At 40.5% G+C, this 21,568-nt stretch overlaps 1 protein-coding gene across 2 annotated transcripts in view; it reads left to right on the forward strand.

The window, feature by feature from the left end:
- The window catches only part of LOC124003285 (polypeptide N-acetylgalactosaminyltransferase 18-like), an 86,659-nt gene that overhangs the window by 47,601 nt on the left and 17,490 nt on the right, over window positions 1-21,568 (forward strand). For both annotated transcript variants that reach the window (XM_046311417.1, XM_046311407.1), the window contains one exon: window positions 9,244-9,408. In XM_046311417.1, the coding sequence (XP_046167373.1) occupies window positions 9,244-9,408 (165 nt within the window). The remainder of the gene's footprint in view (window positions 1-9,243; window positions 9,409-21,568) is intronic.

Below are 21,568 nucleotides of genomic sequence, written 5' to 3' on the forward strand. Positions count from 1 at the left end.
TATTATGATGCTACAACCTTGGAACACCTGTATTTGCGGAGTTTCTCATTCTTCTCTGCAGATCCTCTCAAGCTCTGTCAGGTTGGATGGGGAGCATCACTGCACAGCTATTTTCAGGTCTCTCCAGAGATGCTCGATCTGGTTCGAGTCCGGGCTCTGGCTGGGCCACTCAAGGGCATTCAGAGACTTGTCCCGAAGCCACTTCTGCATTGTCTTGGCTGTGTGCTTAGTGTAATTGTCCTGTTGGAAGGTGAACCTTCACTCCAGTCTGAGGTCCTGAGTGCTCTGGAGCAGGTTTTCATCAAGGATCTCTCTGTACTTTGCTCCGTTCATCTTTCCCTCGATCCTGACTAGTCTAAACATCTCCACAGCATAATGCTGCCACCACCATGCTTCACCGTAGGGATGGTGCTAAGTTTCCTCCAGATGTGATGCTTGGAATTCAGGCCAAAGGTCAGAGTGAACATCAGGTTCTTGGTCACCTCCCTGACCAAGCTCCAGAAAGAGTGTTGGTGGTTCCAAACAAATTCAATTTAATTATGATGCAGGCCACTGTGTTCTTGGATCTTCAATGCTGCAGACATTTTTTTTGGTACCCTTCCCCAGATTTGTATCTTGACACAGTCCTGTCTCGGTGCTTTACAGACACTTCCTTCAACCTCATGGATTTTGCTCTGACATGCACTGTCAACTGTGGGACTTTATATAGATAGGTGTGTGCCTTTCCAAATCATGTCCAAGTGGACTCCAATCTGGTTGTAGAAACATCTCAAGGATGATCAATGGAAACAGGATACACCTGAGCTCAATTTCCAGTCTCATAGGAAAGGGTCTGAATACTTATGTAAGTAAGGTATATACATTTATATATATTTTTTTACATTTGTAAAGATTTATTTAAAAAAAACTGTTTTTGCTTTGTCATTGTGGGATATTGTGTGTAGATTCAGGGGAAAAAATATATTTAATCAATTTTAGAAGAAGGCTGTAACAAAATGTGGAAATGTGAAGGTCTGAACACTTTCCAAATGCACTGTAAATAAACCAAATAATGACTTAATATGAACTTACTTCACAGAGAAAAAAAATAAACATAGTAAATGTAGTAAATATACTTAACAACATGCATTCAATGTCTCAAATAAATCCAATACAATTTGAAATAATCCGCGTGGTAATGAAGAAAATAGCGAAGACTGAATATTTTTTTACATGGGAGAAATGTGAACAATATGGGGATGTTGACCTTAGGCTGTTTTAAAGGGACAACTACATAATTCATTATGAGCCAGTTGATAACTGAGCAATAGATTAAGAATGGAAGTTTAAAAGATAATTAACATTTGAATATTTAAAACACCAAAAAACGAAATCAAACCCAGTCCAGAACTATTGCCTTTTGAGTGAACTTTGGAGATGGCTGCCCTGAAACTATCAGAAAACAAAATTAGGATACTGAAAACAATCGGTGAAAACAATTTCTATTTTGGCATCTTAAAAGGTAGAAATTGGGTTGTGACAAACCCAGCACATTGGGTTGGGGGATTGACCCAGCAGTTGGGTAATTTATGTAATCCTAATTTCAATTTTTCTTGAATATTTTTGCTTACTCTACCATCCCACCCCCTCACAATCAATATACAATGTTGAATTTCAAATAATGAATTTATATTGCCTGCATTTCAGAACATACATTGAAACAAAGCCCTAATGTCTATTTATTACACTGAGCAAAAATATAAATGCAAGATGCAACAATTTCTAAGATTTTACTGAATTACAGTTCGTATAAGGAAATCAGTAAATTGTCAAATTCATTAGGGCTTAATCGATGGATTTCGCATGACTGGGAATAAAGACATCTATCTGTTGGTCACAGATACCTTTAAAAAAAAGGTAGGGGCGTGGATCGGAAAACCAGTCAGTATCTGGTGTGACCACCTCAGGATCTCGTCACGGTACTGTTTCTCTGCATTCAAATTGTCATTGATAAAATGAAATTGTGTTCATTGTCCGTAGCTTATGCCTGCCCATACCGTAACCCCACCGCGACCATGGGACACTTCACAAGATTGACATCAGCAAACCGCTCGTCCACACGACACCATATACGCTGTCTGCCATTTGCTGGGACAGTTGAAACCGGAATTAATCTATGAATTGTACACTTCTCCAGCGTGCCATTGAAGGTCAGAATTTGCCCACTGAAGTCCGTTACGACACCGAACTGCAGTCAGGCCATGACCCTGATGAGGACGACGAGCACGCAGGTGAGCTTCCCTGAGATGGTTTCTGACAGTTTGCAGAAATTATTTGGTTGTGCAAACCCACAGTTTCATCAGCTGTCCGGGTGGCTGTTCACAGACCATCCCGCAGTTGAAGAAGCCAGATGTGGAGGTCCTGGGCTGGCTTGGTTACACGTGGTCTGCGTTTGGGAGGCCAGTTGGACGTACTGCCAAATTCTCTAAAACGAAGATTGGAGTTGACTTATGGTAGAGAAATTAACATTAAATTCTCTGACAACAGCTCTGGTGGACATTCCTGCAGTCAGCATGCCAATTCCACACTTCCTCAAAACTTGAGACATCTCTGGCATTGTGTTGTGTGACACAACTACACATTTTAGAGTAGCCTTTTATTGTCACCAGCACAAGGTGGACCTGTGTAATGATCATGCTGTTTAATTAGATTCTTAATATGCCACACCTGTGAGGTGGAAGGATTATCTTGGCAAAGGTGAAATGCTTACTAACAGGGATGTAAACAAATAAGCTTTTTGTGCATGTGGAACATTTCTGGGATCTTTTATTTCAACTCATGAAACATGGGACCAATACTTTACATGTTGCGTTTCATTTTTTTGTTCAGTATATTTCACAAGATACTATTTCATAAGCTAAGCTATAAGAATATTAGAATTGATTCATATTCTCTAAGGTACAAACATCAGACTAATTCCTCAGTTGAACTTGGTGTGCACACAGATTGCAATCGGAGAAAAACACAGATTGCAATCGGAGAAAAGCAAAGCAAAGCATGCGTGTGTGTGTGACATTGTCTGTCTTAAGTGGTATTAACACAGAGCTGTCTGATAGCTCTGATGCCAGAGCTAATCAATAGATAATCACAGTCTTTGGCACACTTCGGATATCTTAGGTGACACACACACACACACACACACACACACACACACACACACACACACACACACACACACACACACACACACACACACACACACACACACACACACCATGCTGTTTTGCCATACAATAATGGTCTACATTTGGATAGAGTTAAAACATTGTTACACAGAACAAGTGTAAAATATTACATTTGAATGTCACTCTACTAAGAACAGACTAATGACTCATTACTTAATAAGTGTATTTCATTCATAAAGCACTTTTCACAATCTCCAAAATCTACCATTTGTATTCAAAGTAAATTGGTGTGAAAGAATGAAAGCATACCAGAATGCGCTTCAGTAATTGAACTAAAGGAAAACGAGCCACAATCCGTACAATAGGCAAAAAGCAGGAACAAAGGCATAGAAAAGCTAACTATAAAATCAAACGCATAATAGGACACATCCAGTGCCCCAAGCAGTGCATCTTGCTCCAATGCCAGTCCTCTAATGACTGCAAACACTTGTGAGCAGTTCCCAAGAGCCAACACAAATGGGTCTGGTCACCTCCACCTTAGTGAAATCATGTGATTTAAAAAAATATATATAATATAAGGACTTGTGCAAACCATGGAGGTACACTGACAATGCCACCACACATAATTAATTTTGTATATTTTATAGCCATTTACATCAACATCCAATCCTTGTTTGATGCCTACATCTTTCATTCATTTGAGGCTGGGGCTCAAAGGTTAATTTACACAACACTAACCACGTTTCCAGTCAACCATTTCATGCAGATGAATTCTGACGCATGAAAAAAGTCACGACTGGGTTGATGGAAACATGAAATCCCGGTATAATTCTATAAATGGCTAAAGACTATTTTTTTTTTGACATGGTGGGATATTTTTGTGTCATTTTAAATGAATTGTGCGAGAAATGGCGGTGGAAACTCACGCGATGATATGTTGTGGTCCTCCCACTACGACTCGGGAAGCATGCAGTTTATTAGGCTTCAGATTAAATCAAAGGTAGGAAGCAACACTGGATCAGTCTTCAAGGTCAAAAAAACGTTTCTTTGCCAGCCCAGGCTAGTTAATCCTAGAAAAAAGAATCAAATTAAAGTCTGCTTTTGTGAAAATGACCCACCATGCCTGGAGTATCCAGCAGACGCGGATACTCTCTGACTATCTCGACTGTCTTGGCCCCATTCTGTCTGGTCCACTGAGCCCTCTGGATCACGGCCTCCTTTGTGTACTCTGCAACCTGGTTTGCCGGCCAGATGTTCAGCCACTTGGTCATCTGGGCTAGCCTCTCACATTTTCACTCTGTGAGCACAAAGTATTCAATGAATTATAAATTCCTTTTAACAATCAGTTTTCAAAATACATAAATCTTTCAACATGTACCTGACAAGACCCAGCTACTGCTCAAGCTTGGTGTGTCCACAGTCCTAAGTATTCATGTCTGTGTCTCGAGGACTTCCCCCTCGTCTATAAAAAAAAGGTGTCATTTACAGAATACTCACTGCATGTAAGATTTTTATGTTCTTCTTTAACTTCAGGCTATAGTTGAGTCGTCCAAAAGCAAGAGTGTTTCCTGGTCCATCTCTTCCGTTCCAAATGAGAGGGTAAAAGGGAAAACGGGTACTTAATGAGTTGCACAACTGAATGTAGTAAACCGAAATGTGTCTTCTGGGGGGGGGATCCCTTAATTGACCGCCACGTCTTTGGCACCCGGGCAGCAGTAGCTGTTGTTGGGGGTTAACTGCCTTGCTCAAGGGCAGAATGGCAGATTTGTCCACCTTGCTAGCTCGGGGATTCAAACCAGCGACTTATCCGTTACTGGCCCAACGCTCTTAACCGCTAGGGAAGGGTTGATAAGCCAGATCAAATGCACTGCTCAAAAAAATAAAGGGACCACCTAAACAACACAATGTAACTCCAAGTCAATCACACTTCTGTGAAATCAAACTGTCCACTTAGGAAGCAACACTGATTGACAATAGATTTCACATGTTGTTTTGCAAATGGAATAGACAACAGGTGGAAATTATAGGCAATTAGCAAGACACCCCCAACAAAGGAGTGGTTCTGCAGGTGGTGACCATAGACCACTTCTCAGTTCCTATGCTTCCTGGCTGATGTTTTGGTCACTTTTGAATGCTGGCGGTGCTTTCAATCTAGTGGTAGCATGAGACTGAGTCAATGCGAGCTGTGGCAAGAAGGATTGCTGTGTCTATCAGAGCATGGAGGCGCTACCAGGAGACAGGCCAGTAGTACATCAGGAGATGTGGAGGAGGCCGTAGGAGAGCAACAACCCAGCAGCAGGACCGCTACCTCTGCCTTTGTACAAGGAGGAGCAGGAGGAGCACTGCCAGAGCCCTGCAAAATGACCTCCAGCAGGCCACAAATGTGCATGTGTTTGCTCAAACGGTCAGAAACAGACTCTATGAGGGCCCGACGTCCACAGGTGGGGGTTGTGCTTACAGCCCAACACCGTGCAGGACGTTTGGCTTTTGCCAGAGAACCTCCAAGATTGGCAAATTCGCCACTGGCGCCCTGTGCTCTTCACAGATGAAAGCAGGTTCACACTGAGCACGTGACAGACGTGACAGAGTCTGGAGATGCCGTGGAGAACGTTCTGCTGCCTGCAACATCCTCCAGCATGACCGGTTTGGCGGTGGGTCAGTCATGGTGTGGGGTGGCATTTCTTTGGGGGGCCGCACAGCCCTCCATGTGCTCGCTAGAGGTAGCCTGACTGCCATTAGGTACCGAGATGAGATCCTCAGAACCCTTGTGAGACCATATGCTGGTGCGGTTGGCCCTGGGTTCCTCCTAATGCAAGACAATGCTAGACCTCATGTGGCTGGAGTGTGTCAGCAGTTCCTGCAAGAGGAAGGCATTGATGCTATGGACTGGCCCGCCCGTTCCCCAGATCAGAATCCAATTGAGCACATCTGGGACATCATCTCTCGCTCCATCCACCAACGCCACGTTGCACCACAGACTGTCCGGGAGTTGGCGGATGCTTTAGTCCAGGTCTGGGAGGAGATCCCTCAGGAGACCATCCGCCACCTCATCAGGAGCATGCCCAGGCGTTGTAGGGAGGTAATACAGGCATGTGGAGGCCACACACACTATTGAGCCTCATTTTAAATTGTTTTAAGGACATTACATCAAAGTTGGATCAGCCTGTAGTGTGTTTTTCCACTTTAATTTTGAGTGTGACTCCAAATCCAGACCTCCATGGGTTGATAAATTTGATTTCCATTGAGAATGTTTGTGATGTTGTTGTCAGCACATTCAACTATGTAAAGAAAAAAGTATTTAATAAGAATATTTCATTCATTCAGACCTAGGATGTTATTTTAGTGTTCCCTTTCTTTTTTTGAGCAGTGTAGTTGTACAAAGGCAAGGGAGTGAGGAAAGCGCATAATAGAGGCGTTAGTCGTATCAAGGTTAGAAAGGCAGGCTGATATTCGAAACCCCAAGCTGCCTGCAGGGAAATTGGCAAAGAGTGATCCGTCAGGAAAAAGGTTTACCAGCTACAATATCTCTGGATACTAACTACTGCCGTTATGCCTTTTAAGCAAGGCTCTTTGTCCCTAAGTGCCCATTGAGTTGCTCCCAGCCTGTAATATGTGTGTATTGTGTGTCAGGTTGGTCACTGTGACAGAATGTCTGTGAAATTACCAGTAAAGCAAGTATGGAGAAATGAATGCCAGACAATCTATGGTAGCTGTGCATGTACTGTAACTAGTCCCAAAGTGGCTGCATGGTTGTTAAGAGGCTCTGGTGAAGGTTAATGTTTCATGTTTCCATTAAGGCTGTACTATTGGTTATCAATGACAATGTGGAAGATGCTGTTTTTTCACAGGGTCAATGAAAATCAGTGTTTCTTTCCTTCCCTAAGCTCTGTCCCCACTCTCAAAAATAAATTTCTCACTTTTACTTACTTTGGAATCAGAGGCCAGGTTCCACTCATTCAGTTAATTTTTACATTGTTGTCCATTCATTGGCCTTGACCTCTGCATTTAAGTACAAAAATATTAGAAACATAGCTAGCTAGCTCAAGTAAAATTTAAGGTAAACTCTAACGTTAGCTAGCTAATAGAATTTGCATCCATCTTCCTCAACTTCACAAGTTCGACTAATACTCCCACTGTCAGAAACCATTGAAAACCAGTACAGTAACACTAGCTAACTCAATCAATCACCATGCAAGCATGAGACAAGCCAGCATATAGCTTGGTTAAATGAACCCAGATCAAGAATATGTCAAATCTAACCATGTTAACTTAGCTAGCTAGCCAGCTAACATGTGAAACAATGTCCGAGACAGTCCAGATGAAGTGTCAGCTATTAGCACAGAAAATCTAGGTAACGCTACCTACCTGATTATGATAGGACAACCTATAACCTGAATTACCATCAAATGTATAATTCGTAACATTTTGTTGCATACCGTTTTCAAGGATTTCATTCAGCCAAAACATGAAATAACAATTTCCGGTTTCCACTCGTCAGTCACTGAATCACATCAGAACTAGAATACTTGCAAGTATTCTGTGGACTTCATGCGCTTGTGGCAGGAGAATTAACCCACTGGCTGGGTCAAATATCCATTGCCCAACCTTAATTACCAAAACACCAACAACCCAAACTTGATGTAGTTACAGAAAACAACACAACTATTGACCCAATGCCTGCAATCCAGCAATTGGGTCATCCAAACAACCCAACTTACATCTCAAAGCCATGCATGCAAGAAGCCTTGACCTGGTCTGGTGCAGATATATTTCTCAGTCTTCAGTTTGATTGAAGGCCTCAATCTGTATTTTTGCCTTGTAACTGATTGCTTCTGGAAAGAGAGAAGGAACAACGCATCATGAAGATAAGTTGGCTACTAGTTTAAGGTCTCTGTGACCAACAGATGCATATCTGTATTTCTGAGTCATGTTGCTGACTATAGTGATGTCCCCTCTCTCTTCACTCCCCATCCCAGCTGCTAGGGTTAACCTCATTGCTCAGCCCACACTGAGAAACCTCTTCATCACATATGCAGACAACATGGCTATTTTATTCAGCACAGCTGTTGTCTCTGTCCTGCCACCACCTCTTCACTGTTCGAACAGGTGGGGCTGCCAAACACCAGCAATTAGGATGTCCCACTACAATTAAGCCTCTGTAAATAATCACTCCACTGGATTCCTCTTTCTTCTCGGAAAGCATTTTAATGTGGCTGGCTGTGTGAAAGAGATGGCCACTGTCATGGTCAGCGACAATTTTGAATGATATTTGTAATTTTTGTGCATTAGATTGCACAGCAAACTATATTTAATTGTGGCTAAACCTCCTCTCACCCAGTATATCATAATTGTGAATTTATTTGTCAATCCTTGAATAAATGCATGCCACAAACCGTTGTACAGGAATAACAGGTTTGCTATGTACCAACAAGTGCAGTACCTACATTGTAGTTTCATTTTACTGATGTAACTACCATGTAATTGGATGATATTAGGGACACTTATTGTAAAGTGAAACCACAATTTGTATTGGAAAAATGTCCAATGTATGCATTTTTATGAATTCCTTTTACTACTACTTTCTGTTTTGAATTACAATGTTTTTTCTAAAGTGTGTAAACACTTTAAGATGTGGCTTTATTACAATAAACACCATTAGGACCTATCAAAGGACCTGGCAGGTAACGCAGGACAGAGTCCTCTCTTCACAGGCATTCAGACTAATGAGATTCTGTCACCAGCTCTGAATGGTGAGGAAACACCATTAAGCCTTCTGTTGGAAAGGAATGTCAATCTATAGACCGACTCCTGTTTAATAACCACTTATCACCGTATCCCACGTCAGCTATAAGCTTACAGGATACGAGATCACAGATTAAAGGCTCAAACGTTGCTTTACATTTGGATAATTGCTTCTCTAAATGTCTTGTTTGTGACAGACAAACATAATCCCACCCAATTGCCTCCCTGATGCTTGCCTTCAGTGCCTCCATTCAGATGCCATTTATGTTCCTTGTTCCATTCTGTTTGCTTGACACTCATCTGGTACTTGTTCTTTTTTTGTATTTTCCTTCTCCAGAACGTGTACTACACAAACTCACATCAGCTTCACCTGGGGGTCCTGAGCCCCACCATCGATGACGATGACAACAAGTGCCTGGTGGATGTGAACAACCGGCCGCGGCTCCTGGAGTGCAGCTACGCCACAGCCAAGCGCATGAAGCTCGCCTGGCTGTTTACTCAGGTAACTGCTACTCCTGTCTTCTCCTACCATTCCTCTCCTAAATGGATTAAACGAATGGACAACAATATTTAGGCTTCTACTTCCAGTTTATACAGTGCCTTCGGAAAGTATTCACAAGTATTTCCACATTACGTTACTTTACAGCCTTATTGTAAAATTTATGAAATAGTTCCCCCCCCCACCCTCATCAATCTACACACAATACCCCATAATGACAAAGCAAAAACAGGTTTTAAGAATATTTTGCAAAAACGGAAATATCACATTTACATAAGTATTCAGACCCTTTACCCAGGACTTAGTTGAAGCACCTTTGGCAGCGATTACAGCATCTAGTCTTCTTGGGTATGACGCTACAGGCTTGGTACACCTGTATTTGGGGAGTTTCTCCCATTCTTTTCTGCCAATCCTCTCAAGCTCTGTCAGGTTGGATGGGGAGCTGAGGATATTTTTTTCAGGTCTCTCCAGAGATGTTCGATCGGGCTCTGGCTTTGTAAAACTTTGTAATTATCAGAGCTATCTACAGTATCTAATAGAACTCAAAGGGTTTTCTTTAATGGAAGTGTCTCTAATGTCAAACATGTAAAGTGTAGTGTATCGCAGGGCACCCTCTACTCTTTTCTATTTTTACCAATGACCTGCCACTGGCATTAAACAAAGTGTTGTGTCCATGTATGCTGATGATTCAACCATATATGCATCAGCAACCACAGCCAATGAAGTCACTGAAACCCTTAACAAAGAGTTGCAGTCTAGGGCCTCCCAGGTGAGTGGTTAAGGGTGCAACCATACCAGACGCATCAGCAACCACAGCCAGGTTAGGGATGAATCCTTGTCACTGAAACCCTGTTAACAAAGAGTTGCAGTGTGGCTGGCTTCTGGGTTTGTCTGCGGAGGAGGGCCTCCCAGGTGAGACCAGATAGTAGCTTCTAAACAATTGGATACCATGTGGTTAAAAACAAAGAAGGAAAAAAAGTTGCAGTCTGTTTTGTAATGGGTGCCAGTAATAAACTGGTCCTGAACATCTCCAGCTGTGGCACTCAGCTGACTGAATGGGTTGTTGAACAAGTTGAGGAGTTACCTTAGATTGTAAACTGTCATGGTCAAAACATAGATTCAGTGGTTTTAAAGTCTGTCCATAATAAAGAGATGCTCTGCTTTTTTGACACCACACTCCAAAAAGCAAGTTCTGCAGGCTCTAGTTTTGTCTAATCTTGATTATTGTCCAGTCGTGTGATCCAGTGCTGCAAGGAAAGACCTAGTTAAGCTGCAGCTGGCCCAGAACAGAGCGGCACATTTTCCTCTTAATTGTAATCAGGGGGCTAATATTAATACTATGCATACTCTCTTAGCTCAGAGTTGACTACATCACTTTTGAAAATCCCAAATTGTTTGCTTTGTCAACTTATACACATTTATGCCACCGGGGTTCTTTTCATATTCCCCAAATCCAGAACAAATTCAAGAAAACGTACTGTATTATATGGAGCCTTCAATTTCATATTGCTCAAATAAACAGCAAACCTTGTTTCAAAAAACAGATAAAGAAACCCCTCTTGGCACAACGCCTCTCCCTTATTTGACCTGGATAGTTTGTGTGTATGTATTGATATGTAGGCTACGTGTGCCTTTATACAAATGAATGTAGTTCTGTCCTTGTTGTTCTTGTCTAATGATGTTCTGCATTATGTCATTCTGTATTATGTTTCATGTTTTGTGTGGCCCCAAGGAAGGTTAGCTGCTGCTTTTGTAACAGCTAATGGGGATTCTAATGAAATACCAAATAGCAAATCAAAACAGAATGCACCTGAGCTCAATTTACAATCTCCTCGCAAATACTTATGTAAATAAGGTATTTCTGTTTTTTTTTTTTTTTTTTTTTACATTTGCAAAAATGTCTAAACCTGTTTTCGCTTTGTCATTATGGGGTATATTCTGTAGTTTTCTGAAAGAAAAAAAAAACATTTAATCCATTTTAGAATAAGGCTGTAATGTAACAAAATGTGGAAAATATTAAGGGATGAGATTACTTTCCGTAGGCACTGTACATGCTATATATATTTATCGGACACCGTATATTTTACCATAGTCATCTTTTTTTAAATGTGTTTTTAGTACAATCCAGCTACCGTCAACCCAGCACAAATATTTATTTGGATCAATAACTTTCATTAGATTAGGAAGGGAATGAAAACAAAAGTAATGAAATAATGACTACATATCTTTGATCAGTAACTGTAGTACTATTACTCAAATTGGAACAGTACTCTATTATATTACTTATTAGAGGAAAAACTAACACTATTGTAAAGCGTTACTTTGTAACTTGTTACCTCCAACACTGGTCACTAGCAAAGTTACAAATGTGGTAGATGAACCAGGCTAATAAGATACTGCATTGGGATATTGAGCATTTCGAGAAGAGGAGCAGATGTGAAGAGATTGGCCTGTTAGTGGGTTAAAAGTGTGGTTCACCGGCCTGCATTCAAGTGGCCTTGATTCTCATTACGGAGTGTTGCCAAAAAGTGTCAACGCCATATGAAAAGCCATAGTAGGTCATTGACCCCGGTCTCATTAAACACGTTAGGCAAGAAAAATGAACATCGCCTAACGACTCTCCTTGTTCTCCACTGCAGACGCTGGCATTACATCTCTCTAATTAGGCCTAATGTCACCCTCCTGATCACACTGAAAATGTACTACTTTGACCTTTTGTAATGTTGAGAGCATCACAATTAGGTGTTCCTCAAGGTTCAAATAAGGGCCCCTCATTTTTAATAGTGAGAGGAATGTTTAGATTCAAAGACAGTCAAACGAGTAACGCGTTATCGTGGTAGGAACATCTGGATTAATACAGTAGGAGGACTTGAAAATAAAAAGTGTCATTAAACTTTATGCAACCTGGCAGACACATCAGGGACACAACTGCATTCGTCCTTAGCCAATTCTGAAGTGCACATTGAAGCTGTTAGAAGAACTGTCAGCATCTACTTTTCGTCAGCCAACAAGATGAGTAGGCTACTGAACAGCAAAAGCACTAACCTATGTCAATCTACTATCCCCCATAGTACAAAAGTTTATATATTCTGTGTGATGAAATAAATATTCCAAACATCGTCTGAGACAGTTGTGGGATGCGAAAGATCTCAAATTAATACAACCACTAGCATTCCCCCCAAAAATGTACTCAATGTAGATGACACAACAGATGAGAACGTTTAGCTTTAAATGTTGATCATCTATTAGGCTATTTCTTCACATAAGCGCAGCAATGCGCACATGGCAGTAGGCTATAAGCTTGAATGTTCCATTAGCAGGAAAACACCATTTTCAAAATTGACCACAAATGTGATTATGCATTTAATACTTTTAAGATCATTTTCACCATAAAAATGCACCTTTATCTTCCCCAAACTTGAAACTCACGGGCTGCTCATGTGTGCCAGTTAGGCTCTACACCCGTTGTAAAGCGGATTCTGCTTAATTGTAAGGAAGTTATTTGGCCACTTTAGTTGTGATACAAAACTTATTAACATGAGCTGGGTTACATGAGGTGTGCGACTATGATTAGAAAAAGTCTTATGCTGGGCATCATTATTTAATCTTTTTATTTAACTAGGCTAGTCAGTTAAGAACAAATTCTTATTTTCAATGACGGCCTAGGAACAGTGGGTTAACTGCCTTGTTCAGGGGCAGAACGACAGATTTCTTTTTACCTTGTCAGCTCAGGGATTCGATCTTCCAACCTTTCGGTCCAACGCTCTAACCGCTAGGCTACCTGCCGCCAATTGGTTGTGCAGCCAGACTTATTTGCGATTCCTTTTGCCTCATCCCTCTCAACCATACCATTTTTAAATTCCTCATCAATATACAAGAATTTAAGTTTTTACAGTCATTTTGTTAATAGGTGCATGTTTATTAGTAACTGGAATAAGCAATTTCATAAGTAAATCAACAACATGCTGTAAGATTCACCACAGAACTTCTTGTATAACCTCTTATACACGATATAAGGCCCAGCCTTTGGATCTTTGGTTTCCTAGATAAGTCAACTATATCCGATGGATTTGGATACGGATTTCAACCAAATGTCTGCAGCATTAATACATATATATGATTTAATTCCTGTGCTCTTTGTAAATACCCTGGTAGGTTGAGTGATAACCTGAGTCAGGTTGCAGGCACTGGTTGCATTTTCTTGAGTGGGCAGCTTGATGAAAGCCAGTCAATATCTAAATCACCCAGAAAATATACTGGTCTGTTGATATCACATACATTATCAAGCATTTCACAAAGTTATCCAGATACTGACTGTTAGCACTTGGTGGTCCATAGGAGCTTCTGTCAAGAATGGCCTTTAGATGAGGCAGATAAAGCTGTAGCCATCTCTAAGCTTTACAGGAACACCTCCACCAATGGCATTTCTGTATTTTCTGTTATAACCATGTACAGCAGTTTGTCCTTTAAAAGTTGCAGCTTACTGCTGCGCAGCTTGCATGGTGCCGCAGAATTCTATGATACGTTATTTAAGTGTGAACCACTGGTGCCATTAAATCTAGTTTGACCACCAGCGGGCATCTTTGAGAAGCATTTAATAGCCTTTCATTAGTGGCTGTACAAGAGAATAACATTTTAAAAAATTGGAAGAACATAGTATATGGGACTGATTTTAAGAAATTTTGCTTATATAATTTGATTCATATTATAGTGTTTCTATTCCAAGAAAAACGTGAAACCCTCTGGTTTTCTGTTAGGATGGAATGGAAAATATGGCACTGTACAACGTGAGGTTTGGGAGTAGGCTTCAGTATTTGGCTATTTAGCTAAAGAATCCCTGTATCGTGCGGGAGACTGGGGTTTAATTCCAAGGTGGGGAGGAAGGAGTAGGCTGTCCTTGTAAATAAGAATTTGTTCGTAACTGACTTGCCTAGTTAAATAAAGGTTACACTAAGAGCATAACATTTCAACACCCGAATTGTATAATTGTAGTCTAACCAATACCCAAACAGAGATTTAGTCAGAATAAAATCTCATTGATTTATCAAGACCAGTCCCCATGCTTGTCTTAGAGCAGCGGGAAACAGTGCTAAAATAGTTGTAGGCTATTGCTTCAAATCCAATTGCTTCTAACTTCAATATGCTCTTTAAATAAATAAGACCTACACCACTTTTAACAGCACATTACTCAACACTAGTGAGACTCATGTCGCCTACAGCATATCGAAGAATATGACATTACTCCCCGCCAATAATGACATTTTAGAGGATTGGAGGATTCTAAATTTAAACCAAAAGCCGCCTCACGGGTCTCTGGGTGGCAGCCGGCACGGGTATCGAACCTACATATGTAGCAACACCGCTTAGACTGTTGCACCACTCAGGCGCTCTACAATGTAACTAGTCGGGAGTGGGCTACAGTACTACAGTAAGAGAGAAAATAGTCCTAACAAAATAAAATAATGAAAACCTCAGTGTAACAACAATTAAATAATACTGAAGTCGTGCAAAATTATCAGTTTCTATTTAGGTTTATGTCGCCCATTCATTGTCAGTTAGAGACACAGTAGGACCCAAAAGCATAATCAGTACTCTAACTCCCTATGCGCTGGTCTGGAGCAATGAAGTGATGATGCAGGGTACCGTACTAAACCACAAATTACCTCTAAGTCCCGCAGCATAATCACAAAACTTTTATTGGAGGAACCACTGTATTGTTACCACTGTATCACCAAAGGTGTTCTAAGTGAGTTTCAGAGATCGTACAAATACGAATGTCATCTGTTACTAGCATATTGATTTCATGAACCTTGTTTCTTAACTATAGGATCGGTGTCTCCCCCCACGGGACAGTTAAGCTAATGTGATTTGCATGAGGTTGTAAGTAACATGAACATTTCCCAGGACAGACATATCTGATATGGGCAGAAAGCTTAAATTCTTGTTAATCTAACTTTACAGTAGCAAATACAGTGAAAGAATATGATGCTATTGTTTGAGGAAAGTGCACAATTATGAAATTAAATGTATTAATAAACCAATTAGGAATATTTTGGGTAGTCTTGATATAATATTTTGTATTGGATCAGTCTAAACCATTGCACATACACTAGTGGCCGAAATCTAAATTGCACCTGGGCTGGAATAATGCATTATGGCCTTTCTCTTGCATTTCAAAGATGATGGTACAAAAAACACAGGTTTTTATCTTTTTATCATATCTAATGTGTTATATTCTCCTACATTAATTTCACATTTCCACAGATGTACAAGTGTTTATTTTCAAATGCATATCCTTGCTTCAGGTCCTGAGCTACAGGCAGTTAGATTTGGGTATGTCATTTTAGGCAAGAATTTTAAAAAGGGGCGGATACTTCAGGTTTTAAGCTACATATTTTAACATGGGCTTTTTTAGCACTTTTCTGGGATGTTTGATTATTTCAATTTCTTTACTGGGAAGCTTAGCAGAAGTAGACATGCTCTTGTTATTTATGTTAGTGCAGGGTGAGCTTCACAAGGTGGACTTCCTACTAGAGCACACCACCTCAGTGCTAACAGTATAACTCTTGCTCATATGCACATGATAACTGCATACAATAGCTGTAGGATCAGCAGAGGCATTCAGGGCAGTTAGAGGGACATCAATTAGGTTACTTACATTGTGTCTACCAACGCACCTGGGATAATGTACATTTTGTTGAAGCATCATGACAACTCCCGGACATAATGGTAAGGATTAACTGAGCTGGGCTTGGATCATTGATAAGTCATTGTCTCAATGCAGCCTTATAATGCTGTGAAAGGATCCAGGAACCCAAATAATGATCTACCAAGCTTTGTTTCCAGAAGGTAGTGATGGTAACTGAAGAACAGAGAGTGGTTAGTTAGTATTCAACCTACAATCCCAAGAATAACTGTCACTGTGGAGTAGTGGACCCCCAAAGTAATGCTGCCGGTGGCTGTTTGATCAAAAGTTGTGGCACTGCCTCTTGGGAGGGCACAAGGACTCCTGCTTTAACATCCAGTGGAAAGCTTAGTGTGTGTTTTTGAAGCCAGAGGTCCTTTATGACGAGAGAGAGATTTAATCTGAAACGGACAGCTGAGAATTATTTATAAGGGATCTTTCGAGATATTGAACTGTGTTTGACCCCGAGGGAAATGTTGCGTCGTAAATCTATGAGAAGCCACATCGATTTTTATCAGCTTCTTATTTTATTGGTCCATTTGATTTGCCCCTTTTATAGACACCACTTCAAATCCGCAATAAAACATGAATTACAGAAATGTTAAGCACAATAACCAAGGCATGATGCGCACTTGCTGTAAACACATGTTTAATTCAGTTGGGAGGGTGGAGTGAATATTACCGGGAAGATGCCCCAAGGGAGGTGGGACAGGCAACGCGGAGTGTGAGCTGTTCTGTCAGGTTAGAGTGCTTGTCCTTACTACAGCACACTGAGCCAGGCCTCACATGCCAGAGCTGCTTAGCTGGAGACAAGTCAGCAAGGATACTCAGCTATACATAATAATTTACTACCACAGCTGCTCCAGCCTCAGTCTACCCTACACAGACGGTTGAGTTGTTTTCACCTATATTCATATCCAATGCTTTCTGCTGTGAACTCTTACGGATATAATTCTACCAAATAAAGACCCATGAAATGTCTAACACGTACACCATGTCCATGTTTTAATATTGGATACCTTCTGTGCATGGAATTGAAAATGATCAATCCCGATCTAAAAGTTTCACACTTTGCTGTAATGTAAAATAAATGGCTATTTAATTACAACCAGTGTGTGGACAATATTGATACTTGTGACTTTGGGGAAGTTTTGATTCTACTTTCAAACCAGCGGCAGGTAAAACACATTGTGAACGCTCCCTGAAGTACCTTTACAGAATCCGAGCACAGGTCACATAGGCCTCACAGCCTATTTGACCCACACTCCTGAGCACACTGCACAAAGGCAAAAATATGTGTGCAGGGTAAACAGTCTGCAATAAATCATTCCTATCGGAGTGAAGAGATTTAATTATCAAATTAAATGAATTATTTAAGGGATTTAGGTTTAGGGCCCTCTGGTATTGGAGTTCAATAGTTCCTGTCTGGGCACAATGGTTTGTAGCAGCATAAATTACAAGATGCACTGCTGAGAGATGAAAATCTAATGTAATTTGTTTGAGACTTACAGCAATATGCAATTATTGGACTGTTTTGCATTTGATCAATTGTTAAAAAGGGCTAACCCAGTGTTTCCCAAATTCGGTCCTCGGGGACCCCAAGGGGTGCTCAGATGAATCAACTAATCATCAAGATTGAATTATTTGAATCAGCTGTGTAGTGCTCGGACAAAAACGAAATATGCACCCCTTGGGGTCCCGAGGACCGAGTTTGGGAAACTGTGGGTTAACAGTTGTGAACTTGCCTTATGTTTTGCAGATGACAACTTGATCATCAATGGGTTATTTATAGAAACCCTTCCCATAGCACATTGAAAAAAGACATAGAAACAGTATACAATAGTATTCTCGTAAGATGATCACAACAAAACTCTACTTTCAATGCTAAAATCTGTTTTATTTGGCATCTCATTAAGGAACCTTTAGCGGATCAATCTTTTCACATTCAAGTTGAAAACACTTAGCCAGCGTTAGCATCGCTACTAGTGAAACAATGGGAGTGGTAGGGCCCATGGTAGGATGCTTCAATAATCATGCCCAATGTCACTTCAAACCAAATGTTATAGCAACCAAAATACCATCATAAGATGCACATGCGCATTTTCCATAGAATAACCATTTTTGGGAGAATACACACCAATACAATCGTTGACGAGCTATATCTCTGCAGATGATCTGATAAACACAGCTCAAGAACAGTTTTAAAGTTTGTTCCAGGTCTGGGAAATCATCGATGTCATTATGTCAAGGAATATGTAATAATAGGGACAACCAACCAAGATGATGTCATAGTAGGTGAAATCAACCAAGTAACAAACTAGCCTGATTGCCTTGAACAGTAATGAAGCATAGAGCAGGATGGATGAAGCTAAGAGGGGTTACTTTGCTGAGAAAATAATTGAGAACAAAAATGACCCTAAAACGCTTTGCAAATCATTTAAGGAACTAGGCTGTGGTAGTACTACCAAAAACAAACTAAACAGTAGGACTGAAGATCAGGGGGGAGATGGTATATGAAAAAAGTAGAAGTTGCCAATGAATTAAACTTTTTTTATTTTTACTTCTGTTGCCAGCAAGCTGGTTAGCAACCAAGTCCAGAAGTATTATGTAGAGTTAGGGGTTCAGCCAAACTCTCTTTCTTTTGCAAAGGTAGCAACAGCCAAACTAGTCAGTATGCTGGCAGAGCTTAAATGCTCCAAAGCCACAGGCCTGGATAATATTCCTGCAAGGTTTCTTATAGATTCTGCTGAGCAAATTGGCCCTTGTATTACGCATATCGTTAATCTCTCTTGAACAAGGTACCTTTCCCAGGGACATGAAACAAGCTAAAGTTATACCTCTGTATAAGAGGGGGATAAAGTCTGACCCTGGGAATTATAGGCCTGTATCTATCCTCTGTGTAACATCAAAGATCCTGGAGAGAGTTGTACATGATCAAATGTAGGAACATGTTAACAAACAGGGTCTGATGTATGATTTTCAGTTGTGATTTTAGAAAAACGTACTCCACTGATTCATGTCAACTTTACTTGACTGACTTCCTCAGGAAAGAGATTGATGAGCGAAATCTCTGTGGTGTGGTACTGCTTGACCTACAGAAGGCCTTTAATCTCCAAACTGGAGGCACTGGGGTTAAGCATTATCTCTCTCGGCTGGGTAAAGTCCAATTTATCAGGTAGGGAGCAAGTAGTAGAGGTTAATGTTTCACTGTCTCAGGCAGAAACAATGAGTTGTGGCGTTCCGCAGGGGAGCGTGCTTGGGCCTGTTTTTATTGTATATTAACGATATGAAAGATGCTTGTTCTTGCCTTCTTTTTCTTTATGCGGATGACTCTACACTTCTGGTGTCTCACAAAAGTAAAACTATGTTGGGGAGCATACTAATCGCAGAGTTTACTAACATTCGCAAATGGCTTGGAGATAATAAGCTATCTCTGCACTTAGGGAAAACTGAATCAATTGTTTTTGGATCCAGACCTAAATTGAGTAGGTCCTCTGAAATCAGTGTGGAGTTAAGGGGCGAGGTGCTGACTACTAAAACCTCTGTTAGCTACTTGGGATGTATCCTTGATGGAAGCTTGGGAGGTGTGAGCATGGCCAATAAAGTGCTAGGGCAGGTTAATGCCAGGACTACGTTTTTGGCTAGAAAGTCCAAGCTGCTTGATAAGGACTCTATGAATGGGCTAGCTACTGCCCTCATTCAATGCCATTTTGACTATGCTAGTACTTCCTGGTTTGGGGCCTTATCTAAATTTATGAAGGGGAAGGTCCAGATTGCAAAGAATAATCTGATCAGGGTAGTATTGAAGGTGAGTTCACGTATTCACATAGGCAAGAGCTTGTTTCAGGAACTTACCTCTCTGCCTGTTGAGGTTGGGTGTCCCAGATTAGACTAGGTTTGGTTTACAGGAGTATTTATGGTCCTGCGCTCAGATATCTAACTGATTACTTTCCTCGTGTTAGGAATGCACACAATCATAGCATCAGATCAGGTGTTGCTGATGTGTGCTTATACAGGTTCCGGAGTAATGCTGGGAAAGGTACTTTCTTGTATACTGGAGCCTCAGAATGGAATGAGTTGACTCTGCCCATTTAAAAACAATGTCCTCTCTGGGCAGCTTTAAAAATAAAGTAAAAATATGTTTGATGTCTTCTGTGGCCATATGAATAACCCCTATGATGTAACTGGATCGATGAGATGTTTTTCTTCTCTGTTTTTGTTTTATTATTTCACTGCCAAACTGTGTTCGATCTTGTCTAGCCATCTTGTCTCGAGGACCACAATGGAAATCATTCCCAGACTTTGTTATCCTCAATGATTTTACTCATGTGCATGTGTGGCTTTTTCAAGTTTTATGTGTGCTTGTTTTTAAAAATGGTCGAATTAATAAACTAAACTAAACTTAGCCACAGAATATGGGATAGTGTTACCTCGTACCTACTGCCGGCTAATAATTGGAAACAAATCATTTGATCAATGAAATTTCCCTCCTGCAAATAAAATATTTTGTTTCTGTTAAGGTTTCACTTGAGGCTAATCAACATCTAAGGACAGTGGAAACTCATAACCTTGCTAGATCAATAGGGGCTAGCTAGCTGTATATGCCTAATTTATTATTCTAATAGTACATTTTAATGTCTTAAACATTCCAACATAGGCCTACTACCAAAGATGCCGCCTTTATATACAGTGCCTTCAGAAAGTATTCATACCCCTTGACTTATTTCACATTTGGTTGTGTTACAGCCTGAATTCAACATGTTTTTTTTCTCACCCATCCACAATACCCAATAATGAGAAAGTGAAAACATGTCTAGAAACGTTTGCACATTTATTGAGAATTAAATCCAGAAATATCTCATGTACATAAGTATTCATACATAAGTCCATACATGTTAGAAACACCTTTTGACAGCAATTACAGCTTTGAGTCTTTCTGGGTAGGTCCTTTAACCTCTTGCTCCTACCTGGCACGCAGGCGTCCCATCTAGAGATCTGGAAATGCAAATGCGCTACGCTAAATGCTAATAGTACTAGTTAAAACTCAAACGTTCATTAAAATACACATGCAGGGTATTGAATTAAAGCTACACTCGTTGTGAATCCAGGCAACAAGTCAGATTTTTAAAATGCTTTTCGGCGAAAGCATGAGAAGCTATTATCTGATAGCATGTAACACCCCAAAAGACCCGCAGGGGACGTAAACAAAATAATTAGCATAGTCGGCGCTACACAAACCGCACAATAAAATATAAAACATTCATTACCTTTGACCATCTTTGTTGGCACTCCTAGGATGTCCCATAATCACTATTGGGTCTTTTTTTTAGATTAAATCGGTCCATATATAGCCTAGATATCGATCTATGTGTGATAAACGAAAAAAGGCCATAATATTGCAGTTTAGGCGCAATTTAGATTTAGATTTTGCCCACTCGATTTTGCCCACTCGATGGCAGCAGTGTGTGCAAAGTTTCA

Source organism: Oncorhynchus gorbuscha, linkage group LG02 (genome assembly GCF_021184085.1).
Source record: "Oncorhynchus gorbuscha isolate QuinsamMale2020 ecotype Even-year linkage group LG02, OgorEven_v1.0, whole genome shotgun sequence".
Taxonomy (NCBI): domain Eukaryota; kingdom Metazoa; phylum Chordata; class Actinopteri; order Salmoniformes; family Salmonidae; genus Oncorhynchus; species Oncorhynchus gorbuscha.